Here is a 21886-nt window from a genome sequence, read left to right on the forward strand (position 1 = left end):
CTCATTATCTTTTGTGTATTTACTATAAGTCTTCCTTTGTAGTTATTAAGACACATATAACAACCTCTATTTATAACCATCTATTTTAAGTTGATAACAACTTATGTTTGAATGCATTCTCAAACTCTACATTTTTACTCTTTCCCCCCAAATTGTATGTTTTTGATGTCACATTTTATATCTTTTTATTTTGTATATCCTTTAACTAATTATTGTAGTTATTGTTATTTTAACTACTTTTGTCTTTTATCCACCATACTAGCTTTCTTGTTTAATACTGATGAACTTCTTAAGATTTTTGCTTGTCTGGAAAACTCTTTATCTTGCCTGAAGACAGCCCTCCCCACCCCACAAAGCCAAAACTCCAGGACAAACAAATAGGCCTCTTTCAAGGAAAGACTGGGGGTTTGTTTCAGTCTGCTGTGTGTGCAGTACCCCAGGGATGGTAGCCTTCTAGGAACTGTCTCTCCAATTGTTACAATCCCATGTGACCCAGGAACACAAGCCGCCCTGGCCACCAGAGCCAGGCATTTAAGGGGAATCTCCTGGGCTGCAGCCACATAAACCAGGGCACCAGATATAAAAACTGGGGCACCAGACATGTATAAAAGCTTCCCTCTGGGAGATACTGGTATTCTGGACAGTAGCAGAGGGCAACAGTGAAGGTGGCGCTTACTGAAGGAAAAAAGACTTAGTGCCTGGCAGCTTTATCAAGGCAGAGAGAGAGAGAGAGAGAGCACAGAGATGGTGCCCACCAATTGGTGGGTAAAGATGGCGCCCATTGAGAAAAAATAGCTCTTGTCAGCTTTAGCATTGTAAAGGGAGAGTGTGAAAATTGTGTCCACCAGTATCTTCATCCATGGAGATTATCCAAACATGCCCCTGCTCCTCAGGTCAGTGCTTTAAGATTAGCAATGAATTGCTTTGACATAAAGTCTGAGTGCTTTTCAAATGGTTACCTCTGTGCTGGGCCCTGGGGTGAGTGAGTCTGCATGTGAGCCATTTAGAAGGTATTTCTTAGTTCACTACATCCCTTTGGATCTCATGAACATGAGCCCCATTGGTTTAAAAAGCCATATATTTTACAGCTTCATATTTCAGGTTCAGGTATTAAAGGGGGGGGGGCGCTGATATGAGGTATGAACACTTTGCTCCTCAGGGAGAAGCTTTAGTTGTGTGAGTTCCCTCCTAATTCTGGATTGTTGAGCTGCGGTGGGATTTATGGTAAGACCATGTCTCAGTCTCTCCTACTGCCTCGATGTGATCCTTTTCTCATTTGCCAATGTGAAGGAATCACTCAGCTAGTTTTCGGGTCTTTTTCAGAGGAAATTTTCCCATAAGAAGCTTTAGATTTGGTGTTTTCCTGAAAGGAAATGTGTTCAGAATATTCCTACATTGTGTCTTAGACTGCCTCCTGAGAACCCTGTGATGATGAGGCTTCTTTACTCTCTGGTAAAGAGGGTTGCTTTTTGTCTGCTTTAATAGCCAGGTGTTTGCAAGCAGCTTTCCAACAGCAGATATAAGCGATCTGGTTGTTGCGAATTCTTTTGGACAATCCATTTTCTTTTGGCCAATGTTCAACTCTTAGGCTACTTCTGTATCCTTCACTGTCACTCCCATCAGCATTAAAAAGCTTCAGTAGCTCAGGGAAATAATTGCTTCTTCAACAGTGACTGACGTGATCTGTGTTCCTGCTATAAGAATTTTTTTAGCCTTTCTCAAGGAAGTATATATTATACATTAATGAATGTATTTTACAGTAAAACTAAATTGAAATCAGACTCTTTTAAAAAGCTTAAAATGGAAACCAAGTCATTTATCAAATTTCCATGATGAACCAAAATCCTGACTTTCAGAATCCAGCAATCATGATTGTAGATGAGGGCCATTAATCCATGTTTTTAAATAACTAAGGATCTTGTCCATACTTGGAGCAGAATTCTGTGTATAAGTGACAATCATTTCAAATGTAAATATTTTAGGGGCCCCAGATATTTTAATTGTTCAGCCATACATGTGTTGTACTTCATCATCTGATGACTTGCATGGCTCCCAGCCAAAGAAAAATATGTTACCCAGCAGAGTTTAAGACCTGACCACACAGATCATGGCCTAGTTAAGACCCATGGTTCTAACAGAGGGAAGGACTAATACTTCTGTTCTAGAATTTTTTTAATTAAAAATAACTTTATATTTAGTAAAATTCACTCATACTGTAGCATTTCATGGATTTTGAAAATGCATGCACTTGTGTATTCACCACCATAACTGAGATACAGAACAGTTCCATTACCCCCAAAAAACTTCTTCAGGCTGCCTCTTTGTAGTCAAGCCTTTCCCCCAATCCCACCACTTTTGTCAACCACTTTCCTTATGTTCTACATCCCTATGGTTTTCTGTTGTACAATGTCATAAAAATTGAATCATACAGTTTAGCCTTTGACTTCTAGATTCTTTTCACTTAAAAAAAGCATTTGGAGGATAGCAAAATTTGCAGATTAGGGAACACCAGATTCCTGTTCCTCCACAGCCCATACTTCTAAGAAACAAAGAAAACAACAAACCAAATTCAGGTATAACATAGATGTTGAAACTGCCTGACAGGAATTTTAAAATAACTACAATTAATATGTTAAAGGCCCTAATGGAAAAGGTGACAAACATGCAAAATGAGATGATAATTTCAGTGGAGAAATTAAAAACTATAAGAGAGAATCAAATGAAAATGCTAGACATGAAAAAGAGAGAGAGAGAGGCTTTTCAATGGTCTCTTCAGTAGACTTCACACAACTGAGAAAATGACTACTGACCTTGAAGATAGGTCAATAAAAATTACCAAAACTGAAATACTAGGAGAGGAAAAAGAAACAGAATGAAGCATGTAAGATCTGCATGATAATATCAGATGCTCTAACATAAATGAAATTGAAATCATAAGAGAAGAAAGAGAGATAGGACAAGCAAAAGATTTAAAGAAATAATAGCGGAAACTTTTCCAAAATCAACAATAGACACAGAACTACAGAATCAAGAAGCTCTGAGAAGACCAACGGGGATAATTACCAAAAAACAAACAAATAAATACACACACATGCACACACATGCACACACACACACTTGCAAACACCCTTAGTCATGCCACGTAAAGTCTACTAAAACCAAAGACAAACAGAAAATCTTGAAAACAGCCAGAAAAATAAAACCAAAGCACATTACATACAAAGGAACAAAGATAAAACTTATGGCAGATTTCTCATCAAAAACTATAAAAGCAAGAAAGCAGTAATGAAACATTTTTAAAGTGCTGAAATAAAAATACTGTCAATGAAGAATTATATATGCTGTGAAAATAAGAAGGAAAAATAAAAACATTCTCAGAAAAAAAGGCTATAAGAATTCATTGCTAGTATATCTATATTACAAGAAATTTTAAAGAAAGTACTTCAGGAAGAACTGACATGGCACCAGAAAGCAAGTGGTAACCATACAATGAAATAAAGAGTGCTGGAAATAGAATAAATAAAGATAAAAATAAAATTTATTTTTTTCATTTTTAGTGCTCAAAAGACTGTCTAAAAGAAAACTTTATCAATGTAGTGTATTTTTGTATATGCAAATATAAAATATATGACAAAAAATACCACAATGATTGGAAGTGGTGTATTGGGAATATACAGTTGCCAAGATCTCTTGCTAGATAGTAACCAATATAATATTATTTGAAGATAGATTCTAATATATGTTGTAAATTCTAGAGCAATAAGTAAAATCATTTTTAAAGGGGTAGAGTGAATTAATAATAGAGAAAAAATGGAATCACATAAAATGCTCAATTAATGCAAAAGAAAGCAAGAAAGAAGGAAAAAACAAAAAGAAATAGAAAAATAGAAAAAAAATCTACCAATATGATAGATTTTATTTCAATGATAGCAATAATAATTTTAAATTTAAACCAATATAAACACACCAACAAAAACAGATGTATATTGTGATACTGGATTTTATAAGATTACCCAACTATATGTTATATAAAAGAAATTCACTGTAAACATAAAGGCAAAAATAGGATAAAAGTGAAAGAATGGACAAAGATGTACCATGTAAACACTAACATGGCTAATACTACTGTCATGGAAAGTACACTTTAGACTAAGGAATCTACCAAGGATAAGAAAGATATTACAACATAATAAAGAGATCAATTCTTAAAAATAAAACAAAAACTGTCCTAAATATGCACACATTGAACAACAGAACTCCAACATACATGAAATCAAAAACTGATAGTATTGAAAGGTAATTTGTATATTTCTAGGAATTTCTGTATTTCATCTAGGTTATATAATTTGTGGACATATAACTGTTTTGGTGTTTTCTTATAATCCTTTTTATTTCTGTGAGGTTGGTAAAATATCCCTACATTCACTTGTGATTTTAGTTTTTTTTGTTTCCGATTTTTTTTATTGAAGTATAATTGATTTATAATATTGTACAGCAAAGTGATTCAGTTATATATAGATAGATATAGATATATTTCCCTGTGCTATACAGTAAACCCTTGTTCCTAATCTATTTTATGTACAGTAGCTTGTATCTGTTAATGCCATACTCCAAATTTATCACTTCCCCTCTCCCTTTCCCCTTTGGTAACCATAAGTTCGTTTTCTATATCTGCGAGTCTATTTCTGTTTTGTATATAGATTCATTTGTATTATATTTTAGATTCCACATATAAATGACATCATATAGTATTTGTCTTTCTCTGACTTACTTCACTGAGTGTAATATTCTCTAGTCCATCCATGTTTTTCCAAATGACAATATTTCATTCTTTTTTATGTCTGAGTAATATTCCATTGTATATCTATACCACATCTTCTTAAACCAATCATCTGTGATGGGCAATTTGGTGTTTTCCATGTCTTGGCTACTATAAATAGTGCTACCATGTACACTGAGGTGAACATATCTTTTGAATTAGAATTTTCACCTTTTCTGAATATATGCCCAGCATCACATTGTAGCTCCATTTTTAGTTTTCTAAGGAAACTCTTTACTGTTTTCCACAGAGGCAGAACCAATTTACATTGCCACCAACAGTGTACAGGGTTCCCTTTTCTCTGCACCCTCTCCAGCATTGGTTGTTTGTAGACTTTTTGATGGTAGCCATTCTGACCAGTGTGTGGTGATACCTCATTGTGATTTTGATTTGCACTTCAGTAATGATTAATGATGTTGAGCATCTTTTCATGTGACTGTTGGCCATCTGTATGTCTACTTTGGAGAAATGTCTATTTGGGTCTTCTGCCCATTTTTTGATTGTGTTCTTTCTTTTTTCAATATTGAGTTGTATGAACTGTTTATATATTTTGGATGTTAATCTCTTGTTTGTTCCATTGTTTGAAAATATTTCCTCCCATTCCACAGGTTGTCTTATTGTTTTATTGATGCTTTCCTTTGCTGTGCAAAAGCTTTTAGATTTTATTAGGTCCCATTTGTTTAGTTTTGATTTTATTACTTTTGCCTTGGGAGACCGAACTAAGAAAATATTGCTATGATTTATGTCAGAGAATGTTTTGCCTCTGTTCTCTTCTAGGAGTTTTATACTTTCATGTCTTAGATCTAAATCTTTAAAACAGTTTGAGTAATTTTTGAATATGGTATGAGGGAGTGTTCCAGTGTTCTATTTTCATTGATTTACATGTGGCCATCTGGCTTTCCCAACACCACTAGTTGAAGAGACAGCTTTCTTTCCATTGTACAGTTTTGATTCCTTTGTTAAAGATTAATTGACTGTAGGTGTGTGGGTTTATTTCTTGACTCTCTATTCTGTTCCATCGATCCATATGTCTGTTTTTGTGCCAATACCATGCTGTTTTGATTACTGTAGCTTTGTAGTGTTGTCTGAAGTCTGGAAGTCTAGCTTTGTTCTTTTTTATTAGGATTGTTTTGGCAATTTTGGGTCTTTTTTCGTTCCATATAAATTTTAAGATTATTTGTTCTAGTTCTGTGAAAAATATCATGGGTATTTTGATAGGGATTGCATTAAATCTGTAGATTGCTTTGGGTAGTATGGCCATTTTAACAATATTAATTCTTCCAATCTAAAAGCATGGGATATCTTTCCATTTCCTTGAATTATCTCCAATTACTGTTTTCAATGTTTTATAGTTTTTAGTGTATAGGTCTTTCACTTCCTTGGTTAAGTTTATTCCTAGGTATTTTTTGACACCATTTTAAACAGGATTACTTTTTACTTTCTCTTTCTGATATTTCATTGTTCGTGTAAAGAAATGCAACAGATTTCTGTATATTAACCTTGTACCATGCAACCTTGCTGAATTTCTTTATTAGTTCTAATAGTTTTTGTGTGGAGACTATAGAGTTCTCTATATAGAGTATTATATCAACTAGAAATAGTGAGAATTTTACCTCTTCTCTTCTAACTTGGATATATTTTATTTCTTTTTCTTATCTGATTTCTGTGGCTAGGACTTCCAATACTGTGCTGAACAGAAATGGTGAGAGTGGGTATCTTTGTCTTGTTCTGTGCCTCCATTCTATTTCCGAGATTTTGGATCATCTTTACTATCATTACTCTGAATTCTTTTTCAGGTATGTTGCCTATTTCCTCTTCATTTATTTGGTCTTGTAGGTTTTTATCTTGTTTTTTCATCTGTAACATATTTCTCTGTCATCTCATTTTTGTTGATGTGTGGAGCTGTTTTCCTCTCTTGCTGGTTGTTTGGCCTGAGGCGTCCAGCACTGGAGCTTGCAGGCAGTTGGGTGGAGCCAGATCTTGGTGCTGAGATGAGGACTTCTTCGAGACCTCAGAGTGATTAATATTTCCTGGGACCTGTAGTTCTCTGATAATCCAGCAGTTTGAATTTGGTGCTCCCACCACAGGAGCTCAGGCCTAACCCCTGGCCTGGGAACCAAGACCCTGCAAGCTGTGCGATGTGACAAAAAACAAACAAACAAACAAAAAACAGACAAACAAAGCCCAAGGCAAATATTAAAAACAAAACAAAACCAACAAAAATAAGAAGTAACAATCACACAAACAAAACAAAACAAACAGACAAATAAAACCAAAGACAACAAAAACGAATCCAAATAAACAAGACAAAACAACAAACAAACAACAACAAGGAAAGCAAAAAACAAGAAGACACCAAAATGAACAAGAGAGCCCAAAAACCAAAACCAATAATAAAAACAAAACTAACCCAAACAGAAAACTAAAAACAAAACAAAATCAAAAAACAAACTAAAAGAAAAGCTAAGTGAACAAAAGACAAACACACAAAAATGACACACACACAAAAAATCAAAACTAGAAAAAAAGGATAAAAACAAAAGAAAATAATAAACAAAGCAAAACAAAACTAAACAAAAATATCAAAATTACAAACCAACAGGAAAAAAAGGACAACAAATAACAAAGAGCAGGACAATAACAAAGAATAAAAATAAAATTAGAAAAATAAAAAATATATTAGAAAAAATAAAAATGAAACAACAACAAAGCAAAATAGACCAACAGCAAAAAGATAAAATAAAATAAAATAATTTTTAAAGTTTAAAAAATAAAGTTAAAGATAAAAATATAAAATATTAAAAAATGGAAAATTCTGTGATGCCTCCACTATCAATGTCCCTGCACCCACGGTGAGCTACAGCCAACCCCCACCTCCCCAGGAGGTTCTCCAAGACCTCTCGGTAGGTCTCTGGACCAGCTGTGTCATCCCCACCTCTGCTTGTATTCCTCTCACCAGCATCTGCTTCTGAAGCACACATGCTTGCATAGGCCAGCTGGGGTGCAGACTTCCATGGGCATGGCTGCAGGGGCTGGCACAGATGGAGGAGGCTTTGGAGAAGGGCGGCACTCAGCCTGCCAGGACCTGTGTGGACAAAGGAAGATTTGTCAGGGGTGGTGGCAGGCTGCCAAGACCCACACGGCCCATGGATGTTTTGGAGGAGTTGTGCTCAGGTCCACCGGGACCCGTGTGGCTGGAGGAGGCTTCGGCAGGGGCGGGGCTCAGGCATGGGGCCCTAGCAGGCTTGCCAAGGCCTGAGCAGGTGGGGGGAACCCTGGTTTTCAGGGTGGGCGAGCCTGCTCAGACATGCACAACTGACGTTGCCCAAGGAGGCCAGCCCAACAGGTGGGAAAGGGCATTCCAATGGCAGCCCTGCCTTTTACGCACCATTCAACAATTGCATCTCACCTCCATGGTGGCCTGGGCTTCCTCTGCAAACCTTTCTGGCTGTGGAGCCCTTCCCTCCTGCTTCCTCAGGCTGTCTCCTCACAACCAACCGCTACCTCCTCCCTGGGTCCACTCTCCAAACCCCACTCTCCAGCACCCAGCCCTCCTACACACAACTCAGGCTGGGGTGTGCAGGGCTGTGGCACAGACTCTATGAATAGGTATTACTTTGTCTGTCCTGCCTTCCACAGACTGGTTGCTGCATTCCCCTCCAATCTCCCAATCCCCTGAAAGTCCCTCTCTGTCACTACTGTTCCCCTTGCTGTTAGTGAGCTTTTCTGAGTGTGGGAATCTCTGCTCTCCTTTAGCTCCCCCTCAGGGGCACTGGTCCCATCCTGTTTCCACTTTTCTTCCCCCTTTCCTTCTTTCTTTCATCCTACCTGGTTGCTCAGGGATTTTTTTGTCCCCTTAGGTGTCCGAGGTCCTCCACTAGTGTTCGGTAGGTGCTCTCTGAGAACTGTTCCAATGTATTCTTGATGTATTTGTGAGGAGATGCAAACTCCACATGCTCCTATTCTGCCATTTTGACTCTGCCCCCAATGTTCAGTATCTTTGATTTACAATATTATGTTAATTTTATTTATACAGCATCGTGATTCAATATTTTTGCAGATTATACTCCATTATAAGATATTTTAAGATAATTGCTATAATTCCCTGTACTATACAGTATATCCTCTTTGCATACCTATTTTATATATAGTAGTTTGTTTCTGTTAATCCCATCAAACAAACAAACAAATAAATAAATAAATAAATAGTCTGAAGTCAGGGAGTCTGATTCCTCCAGCTCCGTTTTTTTCCTTCAAGACTGCTTTGGCTATTCGGGGTCTTTTGTGTCTCAATACAAATTTTAAGATTGTTCTAGTTCCATAAAATATGCCATTGGTAATTTGATAGGGATTGCATTGAATCTGTAGATTGCTTTGGGTAGTATAGTCATTTTCACAATATTGATTCTTCCAATCCAAGATATACCAGTCCATGGTATATCTCTCCATCTGTTGGTATCATCTTTAATTTCTTTCATCAGTGTCTTATAGTTTTCTGCATACAGGTCTTTTGTCTCCCTAGGTAGGTTTATTCCTAGGTATTTGATCCTTTTTGTTGCAATGGTAAATGGGAGTGTTTCCTTAATTTCTCTTTCAGATTTTTCATCATTAGTATATAGGAATGCAAGAGATTTCTGTGCATTAATTTTGTATCCTGCAACTTTACCAAATTTATTGATTAGCTCTAGTAGTTTTCTGGTGGCATCTTTAGGATTCTCTATGTATAATATCATGTCATCTGCAAACAGTGACAGTTTTACTTCTTCTTTTCCAATTTGTATTCCTTTTATTTTTTTTTCTTCTCTGATTGCCGTGGCTAGGACTTCCAAAACTATGATGAATAATAGTGGTGAGAGTGGGCATCCTTGTCTCGTTCCTGATCTTAGAGGATATGCTTTAGTTTTTCACCATTGAGTATGATGCCTGCTGTGGATTTGGCATATATAGCCTTTACTATGTTGAGGTAGGTTCCCTCTATGCCCATTTTGGATTGGAGCTTAATGACAAGGAAAGTCTGGCTAAGTATTTGAGGCATCAATACACACAGATCATAATTGACATCAGAAAGATGGCTGAAAGCTTCCATGGAGACAGTATGGAAAAAGAGGAGAAGAGGACTAGAGACAGAGCCTTGAAGAAACAGCTCATTTAGAAGGCAGCATCAGGATAAGGAGACCAAAACAGAGCCAAAGAAGGAAGGTCATGATAAGCAGGGAGAATAGTAGCAGAACTGCCTTACTAGAGTATTGGACCTGAATATTTAAAGATAGGGACAGTAGAAGAGATGCTGAGGGTGTCCCAGGAGGGAGAAGAATAAAGTCACAAAAATAAAATGAAGACTGATATGGAAATGATGGAGAAATATCTTAAAGGTCCTGGTACTCACCTGCCACAGCCTCTTAGGGATACCCGGGAACTGGGAGAAATTTCTGACCTGGTCCAACTGGAGACTCCTGTTACCCCTTCTAGGTGAGGTTCTCACTTACCAATGGAACATCCCAGAGAGATCTGGCCCTGGGCCCAATGATTCTACTTGTGTTTCCTGGATCTATTATTCTGCAGTGGATCCCATCAAGGTAAAGACAATATTGGCTTCCTGGAGTTGTCTCAGAAATGGCCAGGTTGCCTAGCAAAAAGAAGTTATTAAAAAGATGTAGTAAGAAGCCCAGCACTAAAGTCCAGGGTTCAGGTGAAATTCCTCAAATGCTGGGCTTATTCTAGTAGGTAGGAGGAGGGATGAAAGGAATAGGTAGCACCACATGTTAGTTCTGAGGATTTCCTTCCTTGTTTCTTCTTCTTGGATAATATAAGGCAGTATGTTATCATTTAAGAAACCTAGAATTGGTTGTCAAGAGATTGGGTTTCTAGCCCAAATTTTGTTCTGTCTTGCTTTTGAAGTGACTTTAGGAAAGTCATTCTGCCTCTGTTTCCTGGAAAATGGGCTTATCTATGTAGCCACCCATCTGCTGACAGGCAGATGTCAGCTATCATTTATTGAGAGCCTACTGCATTTTACCTGGTGCTTTGGATGATACAAATGCAAGATACAGTTCCCATTTTCAAAGAGTGTGATCTAGTTGTGGGAGACAGATGAATATAAACATAACGTTAACATTAAATATATAAAATATTATATATATATATATATATATATATATATACAGAATAAATTTTAAATATAGCTTAGTATTAGCAACTCTTTAAAACCATTTAATAGAAAGTGCTGTGGGGGTCCATGAGAGAGTGATTACTTCTGCTTGGAGGAGAGGATGAATGAAGGGGAAACTGGAGAAGGCAAAATAATGGTAGGTAGATATACATTGAGCCTTGAAGCTGAATAGCAGTATGATAAAAGATAGGGATATGGTGGAGGGGTGGACATTATAGGAGGAAGAAACAGCCTGAGAAAAGGCATTATGTTGTGAAAGTGATTGGTGGGTTTGGAGATCAACGAATAGTCCAGCAGAGATAAATCATAAGTGAGATAGCATATCTTACCTGTGTCCCAAGATGGTTGTGAGGATGAATTCAGATAATATAGTTGAGGTGCTTATAAATACAAGACATTATGATGAAGTGCTGAGGGCACAATGGGCTTGGATGTCAGCCTGTCTCTCTGTAGCGCACTACCACCCAGAAACAACTCCATCTAGTTCACTCTCTCCCTCTTCCTCCTATCCTTAGGACATGTACAGTGGCCTGGTGGGACCCTTGGCCATCTGCCGAAAGGGCATCCTAGAGCCCAATGGAGGACGGCGTGACATGGACCGAGAATTTGCCTTGTTATTCTTGATTTTTGATGAGAACCAGTCTTGGTATCTAGAAGAGAATGTGGAAACTTATGGGCCCCAGGATCCAGGCCATGTTAACCTACAGGATGAGACTTTCTTGGAGAGCAATAAAATGCATGGTCTGTAGAAAAGAACCTAACCCTCTTCCAAAGAAGTCCCTACTGGCTGCATGGGGGTATCTGATAGGCACATCACAACCCAAGGGAGCATAATTTCTGAAAGAATAGGAAAGTGGAATGGGGACAAATTAGAAGAAATGTCTCCTACTACAGTATTATATATTTCATATATAAAATAGGTAATGTGGTCTACGTTAGTTCAAGTGCCCAGAAAGCAGGAAGCTGACTCTGTAAAATTGCTGTGGTGACACTAGCACATTTTAACATATTAGAGAAGGCAAGATGGACATTTATGACCCTCAATGTACCTGGTGCACTGGCTGATTAGGGCCTCTCTACTTAAAAATTCTGAGTTTGGTTTCGCAATATTATCTTATTTCCTTACCACTCTGGATCTGAGATCTGTTTTCTCAATAGATTCTAATATAGACAAATGAAGGACAGCTTATCCTTTAATCTATTTTTAAAACAAAGGTTCAATTTACAGATGGAAGGATTGGAGAGAGAGCCTCAGAGAGCAGCATACTGGGTTATATTACATTACAAATAAGAGCTTCTTGATGCTCAAATGGATTTTGGAGGTAAATTGTGCACTCAAGCCTTCCTTTGTTCTAGAGATTTGTGTATCTTTAAAAAAATAGAGAAAATCTCAAAGAAGAGGGAGAATTTAAGTGCAGCAGACTGTATGAAGTGATTTCTCACTATCTCTTCTAGTGTAGTATTTCTTTGATTTGAGGATAAGTTGCAGCTTTGATAGTGACTCTACTGGAACTCAAAAGTAGTATCTCATTGTCACACAGATTCTAGCTATTTCCCCTTGATGGAAATATGAGTGATTCACATTGAATCCAGTGATTCACAAACTTTACGAAATGAATTTTTTTTAGCTCCTTTCAAATCAGAGAAATAAATTGCCCAAAACCAAAATGGAAAGAGGACACAGATCTTGCTAGTGCAGGGGTTTAGCTAATGCTCATTTCCATCTGTTTGTTTATGTGTTTATTCATCCAAACTCTTCAGGAATCAATCTATCTACCTATCTATCAAGCATTTGTTGAAAACTCTCTGAGTGCCGGCACTAGAGAAAAAAAATAATGTTGGTGTCTGAGGGCAAACAAATAATACCATTTCCCTCACTTCCAGATTCCTGAACCAATTGAGAAAGAGGCAGGGATGCTTAAGATCAAATGTGAACTTACTGAGAAAGCTAATTGGCAAACTGAATTTAGTTCTGCAGCAAAATGGGCTTACTAATACTCCCCCAACAATGGATAGATTTTTCATCCTCTCATTGATGTAGAGGGACAACAATACCCTCCTCCTTCACAGGGGCAAAATCTTCCCCATGATGGAATAACAAATCCATCTGCACCACTTTCTATGGTCAGACTGAGTTGAGCATATTTAGTCCCTTCTCTCAAATACAAAATTTGGCCAGAGTAAATAGACAGGCTATAAATGTTCCTTCCATTATTTCCTCTCTTGGGATGTAGAGTATAAATCATCTTCCCTCTGTGAGAAAATGAAAAGTGGGAGAGTGTATCCTGGGCATAGTCTTGACAGTGTGAATTAACATGGTGATGAGTGGTTTGTTGTCTTTAAAGCATAGGATGTGGCCTGGGAAGAGGCAGATGTTGAGTCCCATGTGTTAATATCATTTTAAATTCCAAGAATGTGACAGGTATTTTTTTTAACATTTATTGTAGGCTCAGGTGTCTGCTGGGTGTTCTGAAGAATACAAGGAATATAGTATATACATTTATTTCCTGCCTAATAGAAACCAACAGCCTAGTTGAGGATATAAAATTCCACAAATTAAAAGATAGGTAAATGTAGGAGGCAGTTTCTAGTGAGTTCCAAAGGGTGGTACAGACAGTACTGGAGGAGTTCAGATGTGGAAAGAGATGCAGGCAATGAGAGGTGCTGAGAGGTGCTAGATCAGGGAAGTATTATTAGAAGAGGTGAAGGTATGACTGGGCTTTGAAAAGATGGATAAAAGGCGGGAAAATTTCTGGGAGGGAAGATCAGAAACATGAGCAAGAACACAGAGAACATGAATATGGGGCCATATGGGGGGATGGTGAAAAAAATCACCTTAATTGAAATAAATATGTTAGATAGTGGTGGATGAGTTTGGGAAGGTAGTTTGGGGTTGTATTTTGAAGGACCTTGTTGGCTGAGCTAAGGAGGCATGAACTTGATGTTTTGGGCAGGAGGGAGCTATTAAAGTATTTTAAGCAGCAGAATAACATGATCATATTAGTTACTTAGAAAGACCACTCTTATAACACCAATGTGGAAGATAGACTGGAGAGGGACAAATGGAATAAAAATGAGAGAATTTAGGAGGGTATTGCTATCATCAGAGATGATAGGGATTAGCTCTAGGGTAGTGGCAGTGGTAAGTCAAAATGAGAGATATAAAATAGTTTTTCTTCTCTTACAGCCATTAATGGAAAGCTCTATGCCAACCTCAGGGGCCTTATCATGTACCAAGGAGAACGAGTGGCTTGGTACATGCTGGCCATGGGACAAGATATCGACCTACACACTGTCCATTTCCATGCAGAAAGCTTTCTCTATCGGGTGAGCTGGAAAGAAGGCTGAGTCCCTCAGACTGCTTTGATATCCATTAAGAAAGAAGAGAATAAAAAGAAACATGATAATAATCAGTTAAAAGAAGAAAGGTCTTGTACGTGGAGTATTGATCAGGGAATTCTAGTTTGGCTTTGTATCCCAAGGTCAATCATTGCCCTCCAGGCCTTAGCTTTCCCTTATGATATAGAAGAAATGAATGACTCATTTATGGGATAAGGAGATTGAAGGAATAAATGTAATTGGGTCTCAGTCAGGGACTTGAGGTCCAGTAAGCAGTCATCCTGAATAAGAAATTTCAGAGTAGTGTCTCACAGTCTCTGAAAGTTCTTAATCCATTCCTGAACTTCAATTCAGGACCTACCTGGGACAACATGTGGGTTTTGAAGAAGAAGATTTTGTCTTAGGGAAAGGGGTCAGAGTTGTAGGCATTAATGTGGACTTAAAGACTTAGAAGTCCTGATAAAGGTGGTGGCATAGAGGAGAAACTAAATTGAGTTTCATTTCTAAAGTAAATATGTGGATCCTTCCTAGGGGTCAAGGCTTAAGCCTGCTAAAAAGTATGGATATACTAGTTTTTAGCCCCCTAATGAAAGACTAAATGAACTTTACTTTGGAACACTTTAAGAAAAAGTAGGAGGAGAGAGTCTCCTCTGTTGAGTCAGTTTGTATGGGTGGGTTCACAGAGGAGATGGATAAGATGGAATCTTCAAGCTGTTCTCTGGTCTGTGAATCTTGAAGTTCCATGTCCCTGGTGTGGATACCCAAGCCTTTTAATTCCTATAAGCTCTGAGACTATCTCTACCCTTCACTTTCTCTCTCTCACCCACAATCTCTCTTTCAGAGTGGAGAGAGCTACCGGGCAGACGTGGTGGATCTGTTCCCAGGAACCTTTGAGGTTGTGGAGATGGTGACCAGCAACCCTGGGACATGGCTGCTTCACTGTCATGTTACTGACCATGTCCATGCTGGCATGGAGACTGTCTTTATGGTTTTGTCCCAAAGAGGTAAAGCCTAATTAGGCTATCTTCTAGCACTGTATCTAGCCTGTAAGAACCAGATAATCCAAGAAGTGACTTGCATCCGTCTTCTGATCCCAAGAAGACAGAACAGACCCCTTCTCGTGTTCTCCCAACCAATATTTCTCATTCCCTGTTGCTCCCCTGCTCATGCCCCCTCCTAATTTCTTTGATACTTGCTGAGCTCACATGAATTGACTCAGCCTGGCTGGGCTGTATGCATTGATGCTTAGTGTAGATTTGTTTCCTTTGAATATATTTAATTTGTATGTAAATTTATTATTTTAGAGTTTATTAGAGGTGCTAACTATTTCAAAGGAATCTTATTAATGAGTTCTTTTTTTATAAAAAGGAAAAATATAATTCTAACAGTCACCCCTTAATTGGTTTGTTTTGTGGGGATTGTCTAAGGCTGGAAAGAGATATTAGCCTTCAATTACAACTAATCCCAGACAGATGCTAACAAGGATGGAAAAAACTTTTTCTTTGTGTTTGTTATATGGAGACGTAATAGCCAGGGTATTTTCTTTACCAATAAATCTTTGTTCATCACCAATAACATAGAAGAGTAGGCTGTGTTGAATTTTGTGTCTTTGGGCCATTAAAGGGTTGAGTCTCACTTCTTAAGCCTCTTAACCTGAATCCAGTACTCATCATTATCCCCCTTGCAAGAGGCTCAATAGAAACTCTTGGGACCCACATGAATCCAGAGAGGATTTTTTTCTCCTGTTCTTTTTTTTTTTTAAGTCATGCTGTTTTGAAAACTGGTTATATTGAGGTAGGTATTCTGGGATTCCCAGCCATTGACATTCTGTCAGCAGGAATAGAAAGTGGGAAAATGTCTTTAGGCATTCAAACAGGGCTAGCAAACCCTAATGTAGAAAATACAACTCTGCTCTTTACCCCCAGGGAGGGAGACGAATAATTGTACATTATGATTTCCTATATCTTTGGAAAACTTTGTTCTCTGGTAACACATACTGCTAGAATGTGTCTTCCAGTTACTACTGTAGTACTATTCCCCACCACCCAGACAGGCACACATAATTCTTTGTTGTGTTCTGTCAGTCCTTAGAATCAAAGTCAAGTGGTGAATTGATGTATCATCAAGATGCTATAGATCCAAAGCAACAGATTGTCTCCATATGTAGTAACGGGTCATGTCAAATATGGACCATCTAATAGATAAGAGACTGCATCAATACATATCATCAAGGAACTTCCATGAATAAGAATAGCTTACCTCTCTCTATAATAATGAGCCAGTCCATAAATTTTACCTATTTACCTTTTGTTTGTTTGACAGACTATGGTCTAATTTGATATTGTTCCAATCACATATAAGCTAACAGGCCAACCAGAGGGAAGAGTTGAAGACAGATAGGGAATAAAAGACTAATTGTTGGAAAGGGCTTCCTGGTGAAGAAGCAGGGGATGAAAGCCAGAGCTACAAAAAAATATTAGAGTGGGGTAAGGTCATTTTTTTCTACTAAAAGAAGAGAGAAAACAGAAAAAGACCAATGTGTAGGTTTGGGTGAGAGGCTTGACAAAAAGGTAGATATTTCTGTCTGATGGTCTGTGTTTCATCTGTGATGGAGGAGACAGAGTCATCTACTGAGGATGAAAGATAGGTGGTAGTGTAAGGGGCTTGAGAAGAGTGGGCAAAGTGGTTATGAAATAACCACTCTGGGTGTTGGGGAAAAAGTTACTCTGAGTGATGGAAAATAAATTAATTATTGCCAAGCAGCATTGAGGACTTAGTTGAAGTTGGGCCCAAAGAATACTGATCTTTACAATTGTGTGATGTTTCTCCACCAGCACTCATCATACCAGAAAAAAATACAAGGAAAGTATAGTTACTGGGGTTTCAGCAAATGATTATAACATTCCTGGTAAGTTAGTAGTTGAAGTGATAGACAATGGAGTCCAGCCTGGCCAGGAATGGAAGAAAAAAACAGGATGAAACTGGTGAGGTGAGAAAAATGGAAGTGTCCAGGAGGTCTTCATGAGAGGAGAAAATAACAGGTGAAATAGAATAAATAGCATTAGAACATGGAGAGAATAGGAGGCTGTTGTTAGATTTTAGACTTATGAGATGGAGCAATTCTGCATAATTAGTCCAATGTGACCATAAGAGTGGTTGATAGAGTTGGAGTATATTTGAAATTTGTTAGAGTTAAGAGGCCTAAAAACTGTGAGGCTTAAGTGTTGGATGGGTCAACACTCATGATGGGAATTGAAGACAAGAAAGACTGAGCCACGTACCAAAGACTTCCATGAATGAAGAGAACTGCTAGGTAACAGTGGCAAGAAGTGGTTGTGGTTTTTTAGCCAAATAATATAAGCCTCAAAAGTAATGGATCTTTGCAAAAAGGGGAGGAATAATAAATAATATCAAAGCAGCATTGAGAAGATAAAAAGGAAGTACAGTTCTCAGAAAAGAGCTCAGCCTCATTAAAGCAAGAAGAAGAAGAAGTATTCTAAAAAGGTTGAATATGTAGGGATGTAGGTTTGACAAAGAGCAGGGGCTTCCTGAAGGAAGACTGGGAAAAGGTGGCAAAAAGAGCAATAATGAGGATAAATTGCCAATAAATATGTAAATATTGGCAGAGGGGTGACTTACCCTTTGGACTCCTAAGCCTATGCTCTTGCTCATATTTTGTGTCACTGCTCAAAATCAAATCCACATACTAATACTGACTTTGATCACAAGATAGTTAATTCCAGTCACCTCCATTTTGCTTACTATATCACAGAGAGTTTCCTCCAACCAATGCTAACCTCCTACAACAAGCCTGTGGATAGGTAGGAAGAATAATAGGACTAACCTATTTTTTCTTTTTCCTCCAGAACACTTAAGCACTACCACCATCATCTCTGAAGAGACTGGAAAAGGTAGGGAGAATGATACACAGATTGGGTAGTTATATATGTTGTGCATTTGGGGAAAAGTGCAGTGCCTCTAGAAGATGGGTTTCACATGGCTGAAAGGTGGACCTCAATACTAGCAGAAAGCATCCTGAGATTTATTTAAGACTTCAGAAGCCAGGAATCTAAGGTTAAGCTTCCAGTTCAGCTTCCCTCAGCATGTTTATTCTCTCTGACCCCCATGCCCAACCTCCTGAGTTGAGGAAAATTGTCTCATCCTCAGTTGAAGGCTACTATCTTTTCCTCTTACTAATGTGTGAAGGGGAATAAAATTCAAGGTCTTGCTGAGTTGTGAATGAAGGTGCTATAGCACAGACATGAATTCCCCACAAGGATAGTGTGAAACTAGGACAAATGCCATTCAGTCTGCACCAGGTAATTATTCTTTCATCTATAGAATACTAAATAGTTGACTCTTTAGAACCATCCATTTCTGTCCTTCCAGAAAATAGAGATTCTTGTTCTATCCAGGCTGGGTTCAAATAATGCTTTCACTCTCTACCTCATTTGTACCTGAACTGAGAAAGATTCAGAAAGTTCTGAGAGGCTAGAATGGATGTTAGAGATCTTCAGTTTAGTCTGGAGGTTTTTCAGCTCTGTTTGGAAAGTTCCTAATGAAATAAGTATCTTATAAACAGTCAACCAGGGGAATAGGATATGTCCTGGAGGGTTAGGGAGAGGTAAGGTGAAGCAGAGAGAGCAGAGTGACATACCCATATGTATATGTATTTGTATATATATACACACATATATTTGTATATATACATATTTTGCGCATACATTTGTATATGCATTTGTACATATCAGTGTGTACATATATACATATATCCTCATAAGCTCTTGTCTGTTAAAAAGGTTCAACAGTGGGGAAAACCTCTCAAAACTGGTGGTCTACTAAAGCCCAATATTTTCTGCATGAGAAACTGAGAGATGGAAAGTGATTTTTCCAAGGTCACAAGAGAAGTAAGTGGTAGAATGTAAACTCAAAACCAGAATGTTTCCCAGCTTCCATTTGAACTCATTATATTTCATCTTCTCTCAGTTCTGTAAGAGTATTGATTCATCCAATTATACATTCATCAAACACATACTAACTGCCAGAGACACCACAAAAGTAAGACATAGTCACTATTTTCCAAGAGATTCATGTCTAAAAGTGGAATGAGACACAGAGACAATAATTGCAGTGCTGGATACTATATGTTATTTTTTTAAAGTGGGGAAACAATAATAACAACTGATCAATTATTGTACATTTGCTGTCTTCCAGGAGCTATGTTAAATAATTTATAAATATCAACTCACTCAAGCCTCACAATAAACCACTGAATTAAATATGGTTATTATCCCCATTTTATAAAAGAGGAGACTGAAATCCAGAAGTGAAGGTGGATTAGGTCACTTGGCCCAAGCAAGTAAATTGTGGGAGTACAAACAGTACAGGTACTTTGGGCACACAAAAGAAAGACCATTGTTAGTTATACAGCTGAATTGAAGAAAGCTTTGCTGAGACCTATAATGTTTAAGCTAGGGATAGAATGGTGAGGAAGAAGAAAGGGTGTTCAGGCAACTGGAGCAGCATGAGAAAGTCTTGGAAGCCTGAAAGAGGCTCACCCATTCTGCAGAACAAAGAATGAGTTGCTATCCCTGAAGATAGTAAATAAGAGTAGGCTAAGTTAGAATCTGATCGTGAGAGTTGCAATGTCTGACTTGAGTCTGAGCTTTATTCCATAGGCTAATTGGAGATCATCAAAAGTTTGTATGCCAGGAACTAAGAAAATTAGATATTTCACCTAGAAAGATCAATGTGACATCAGTGTTATAATGACCCAAAGATGGGAGAGACCAGACAGCACAGAGGCAGGCTCTTGTCATGGTCCAATGGTCAAAGTGAGTATTGATAAGCTAGATAATTGAGTCAAACTGCTTCTCAGGAGTTTCTACTTACTGCTCCCAGTTCTACCCTCTGGAACCATGCAAACCAAATTCAATTCTTTTTTTTTTTCTACATCACAGGCTTTTATATATTTAAAGAAATATGTCAAGGCCCTTCTCACTCTGAGTGTTAGCTCTTTCCATGGGGGGATTGGTGCCTCAATGCTTCCTAATGATTTTCTCAGCTATGACATTTTGTTACGCTGGTTCTCTGTAACCTCCGAATCTGTCATCATTGGCTGATCTTTTAAGGGATAAGGATAGTTCCTCTGCCCTATTTGGATGACCTTATTTCTCCTCTCCCAGAGTTGACTATAAAAGAAGACATTTTAGAGTATTCTCCATCCCAGGGTTCCCACTTTCCTCTTGTTCCATTTCAGTAGCAATCCCCAGTGACATTGGAGAAAGCAATGTGAGGATGCTGGGCATGCAGATCCCTGTAAAGGATATCGAGATACTGACTTCTGTCTTGATTGCCATGGGTGTCACTCTCCTGCTCATTGCTCTGGCTCTTGGTGGTGTGGTGTGGTACCAGCATCGGCAGAGAAAGCTACGGCGCAACAGGAGGTCCATCCTGGATGACAGCTTCAAGCTTCTGTCTCTCAAGCAATAATAGCTGGATCCTGGAACTGCACATCTGGAACACACTCCCAGCAGGCCATGGACTAACAGCTGACCTCACTGCCACTGTCAAAGGGGCATGGGTTTTAGAGAGGCAGAAGAGGGAATCAAACTCAAGAGAGTATTTCTTCACTAATTTATTTACATGGAAATGATATGCTTTCTTTTTCTTTAGTTTCTTTACTCCACTTGGGCACCTGGGGCTAAGTGAGTCCCCTAGTATCTAATATCACAAATTTCAACAGTTATATTATAATATCACCCACTGACACTTGGAAGGTCTGGAAATTTCTAAAAACTGACTCTTCTCACAAAGTAGATACCAAGAGTAAGTTTCACTGTTTAGGTTTCTACTGCTTTACAGGACCTAGGCAAGTTCAATTTGAACTGAGGCTAAGTGAGCTGTGATGATAATCCAAATCTAAACTAAGGACTAAGAACATAGGCATGATGGGGAATGGGTGGGGTGGGATTTTAAGATCTAAATTGTATTTTGATTCTTCTTGGCAGTGGACTATTTTGGTTAAGTGGGTAGATAGAATATTGTTGTCATGAGCAACTACAACCTTTGGAGGCAAAAGCTCCTCAGGAAGCCAGTACTCCAAGTTCTTGGCACCGTTGCACTGAAGGGAATGTTGAGTGTCCTCTCCATGTTTTAGTCAGAAAATCCTACACATTAAAGTGCTTGTTAGAACACCATAGAAGTGAACTTGCTGATTTTGATTGTCTCTGTGGCCTCTGGGAGGTTGTGACTGTTATTGAAAAAGAGAGCACGCAGCAAGACTGGTGGGGGTGACTAGTGTTGGGCATAGAATGGGTCTGCCTATCCTTTGTGGACCCTGCAGGTTTGTGTTTTGGAAGTGAAGAAGCTGCCCCAGAGGAAGCCTCAGAATCAGAGTGGTGGGTACCATCTTTTGACCCATAAGTGCCAAAAGTATTCTGAATGCTAAGAAAAGTTGCCAGAGGGAAATAGAGGGCTGAAACTAGGCTCAAACTTTTACACTGGGCAAGGAGAGGTGGGCACAGATCTAATGGGCTCTTTTGGTAGTTGGGGGTATG

At 38.4% G+C, this 21886-nt stretch overlaps 1 protein-coding gene across 7 annotated transcripts in view; it reads left to right on the forward strand.

Annotated features, from left to right (window-relative positions):
- HEPH (hephaestin) overlaps positions 1-21531 on the forward strand; it is an 80433-nt gene extending 58902 nt beyond the window's left edge. For 3 of the 7 annotated variants that reach the window (XM_082376545.1, XM_082376547.1, XM_082376550.1), the window contains 6 exons: positions 10289-10395; positions 11504-11729; positions 14176-14315; positions 15169-15331; positions 18194-18238; positions 20587-21531. In XM_082376545.1, coding sequence (XP_082232671.1) covers positions 10289-10395; positions 11504-11729; positions 14176-14315; positions 15169-15331; positions 18194-18238; positions 20587-20819 — 914 coding nt within the window. In that variant the 3' untranslated portion in view covers positions 20820-21531. The other 4 variants (XM_082376548.1, XM_082376546.1, XM_082376549.1 and 1 more) reach the window with 3 other exon arrangements.
- The last annotated feature ends 355 nt before the right edge of the window (positions 21532-21886 follow it).

The sequence above is a fragment of the Balaenoptera borealis genome (assembly GCF_965194805.1).
Source record: "Balaenoptera borealis genome assembly, chromosome: X".
Taxonomy (NCBI): domain Eukaryota; kingdom Metazoa; phylum Chordata; class Mammalia; order Artiodactyla; family Balaenopteridae; genus Balaenoptera; species Balaenoptera borealis.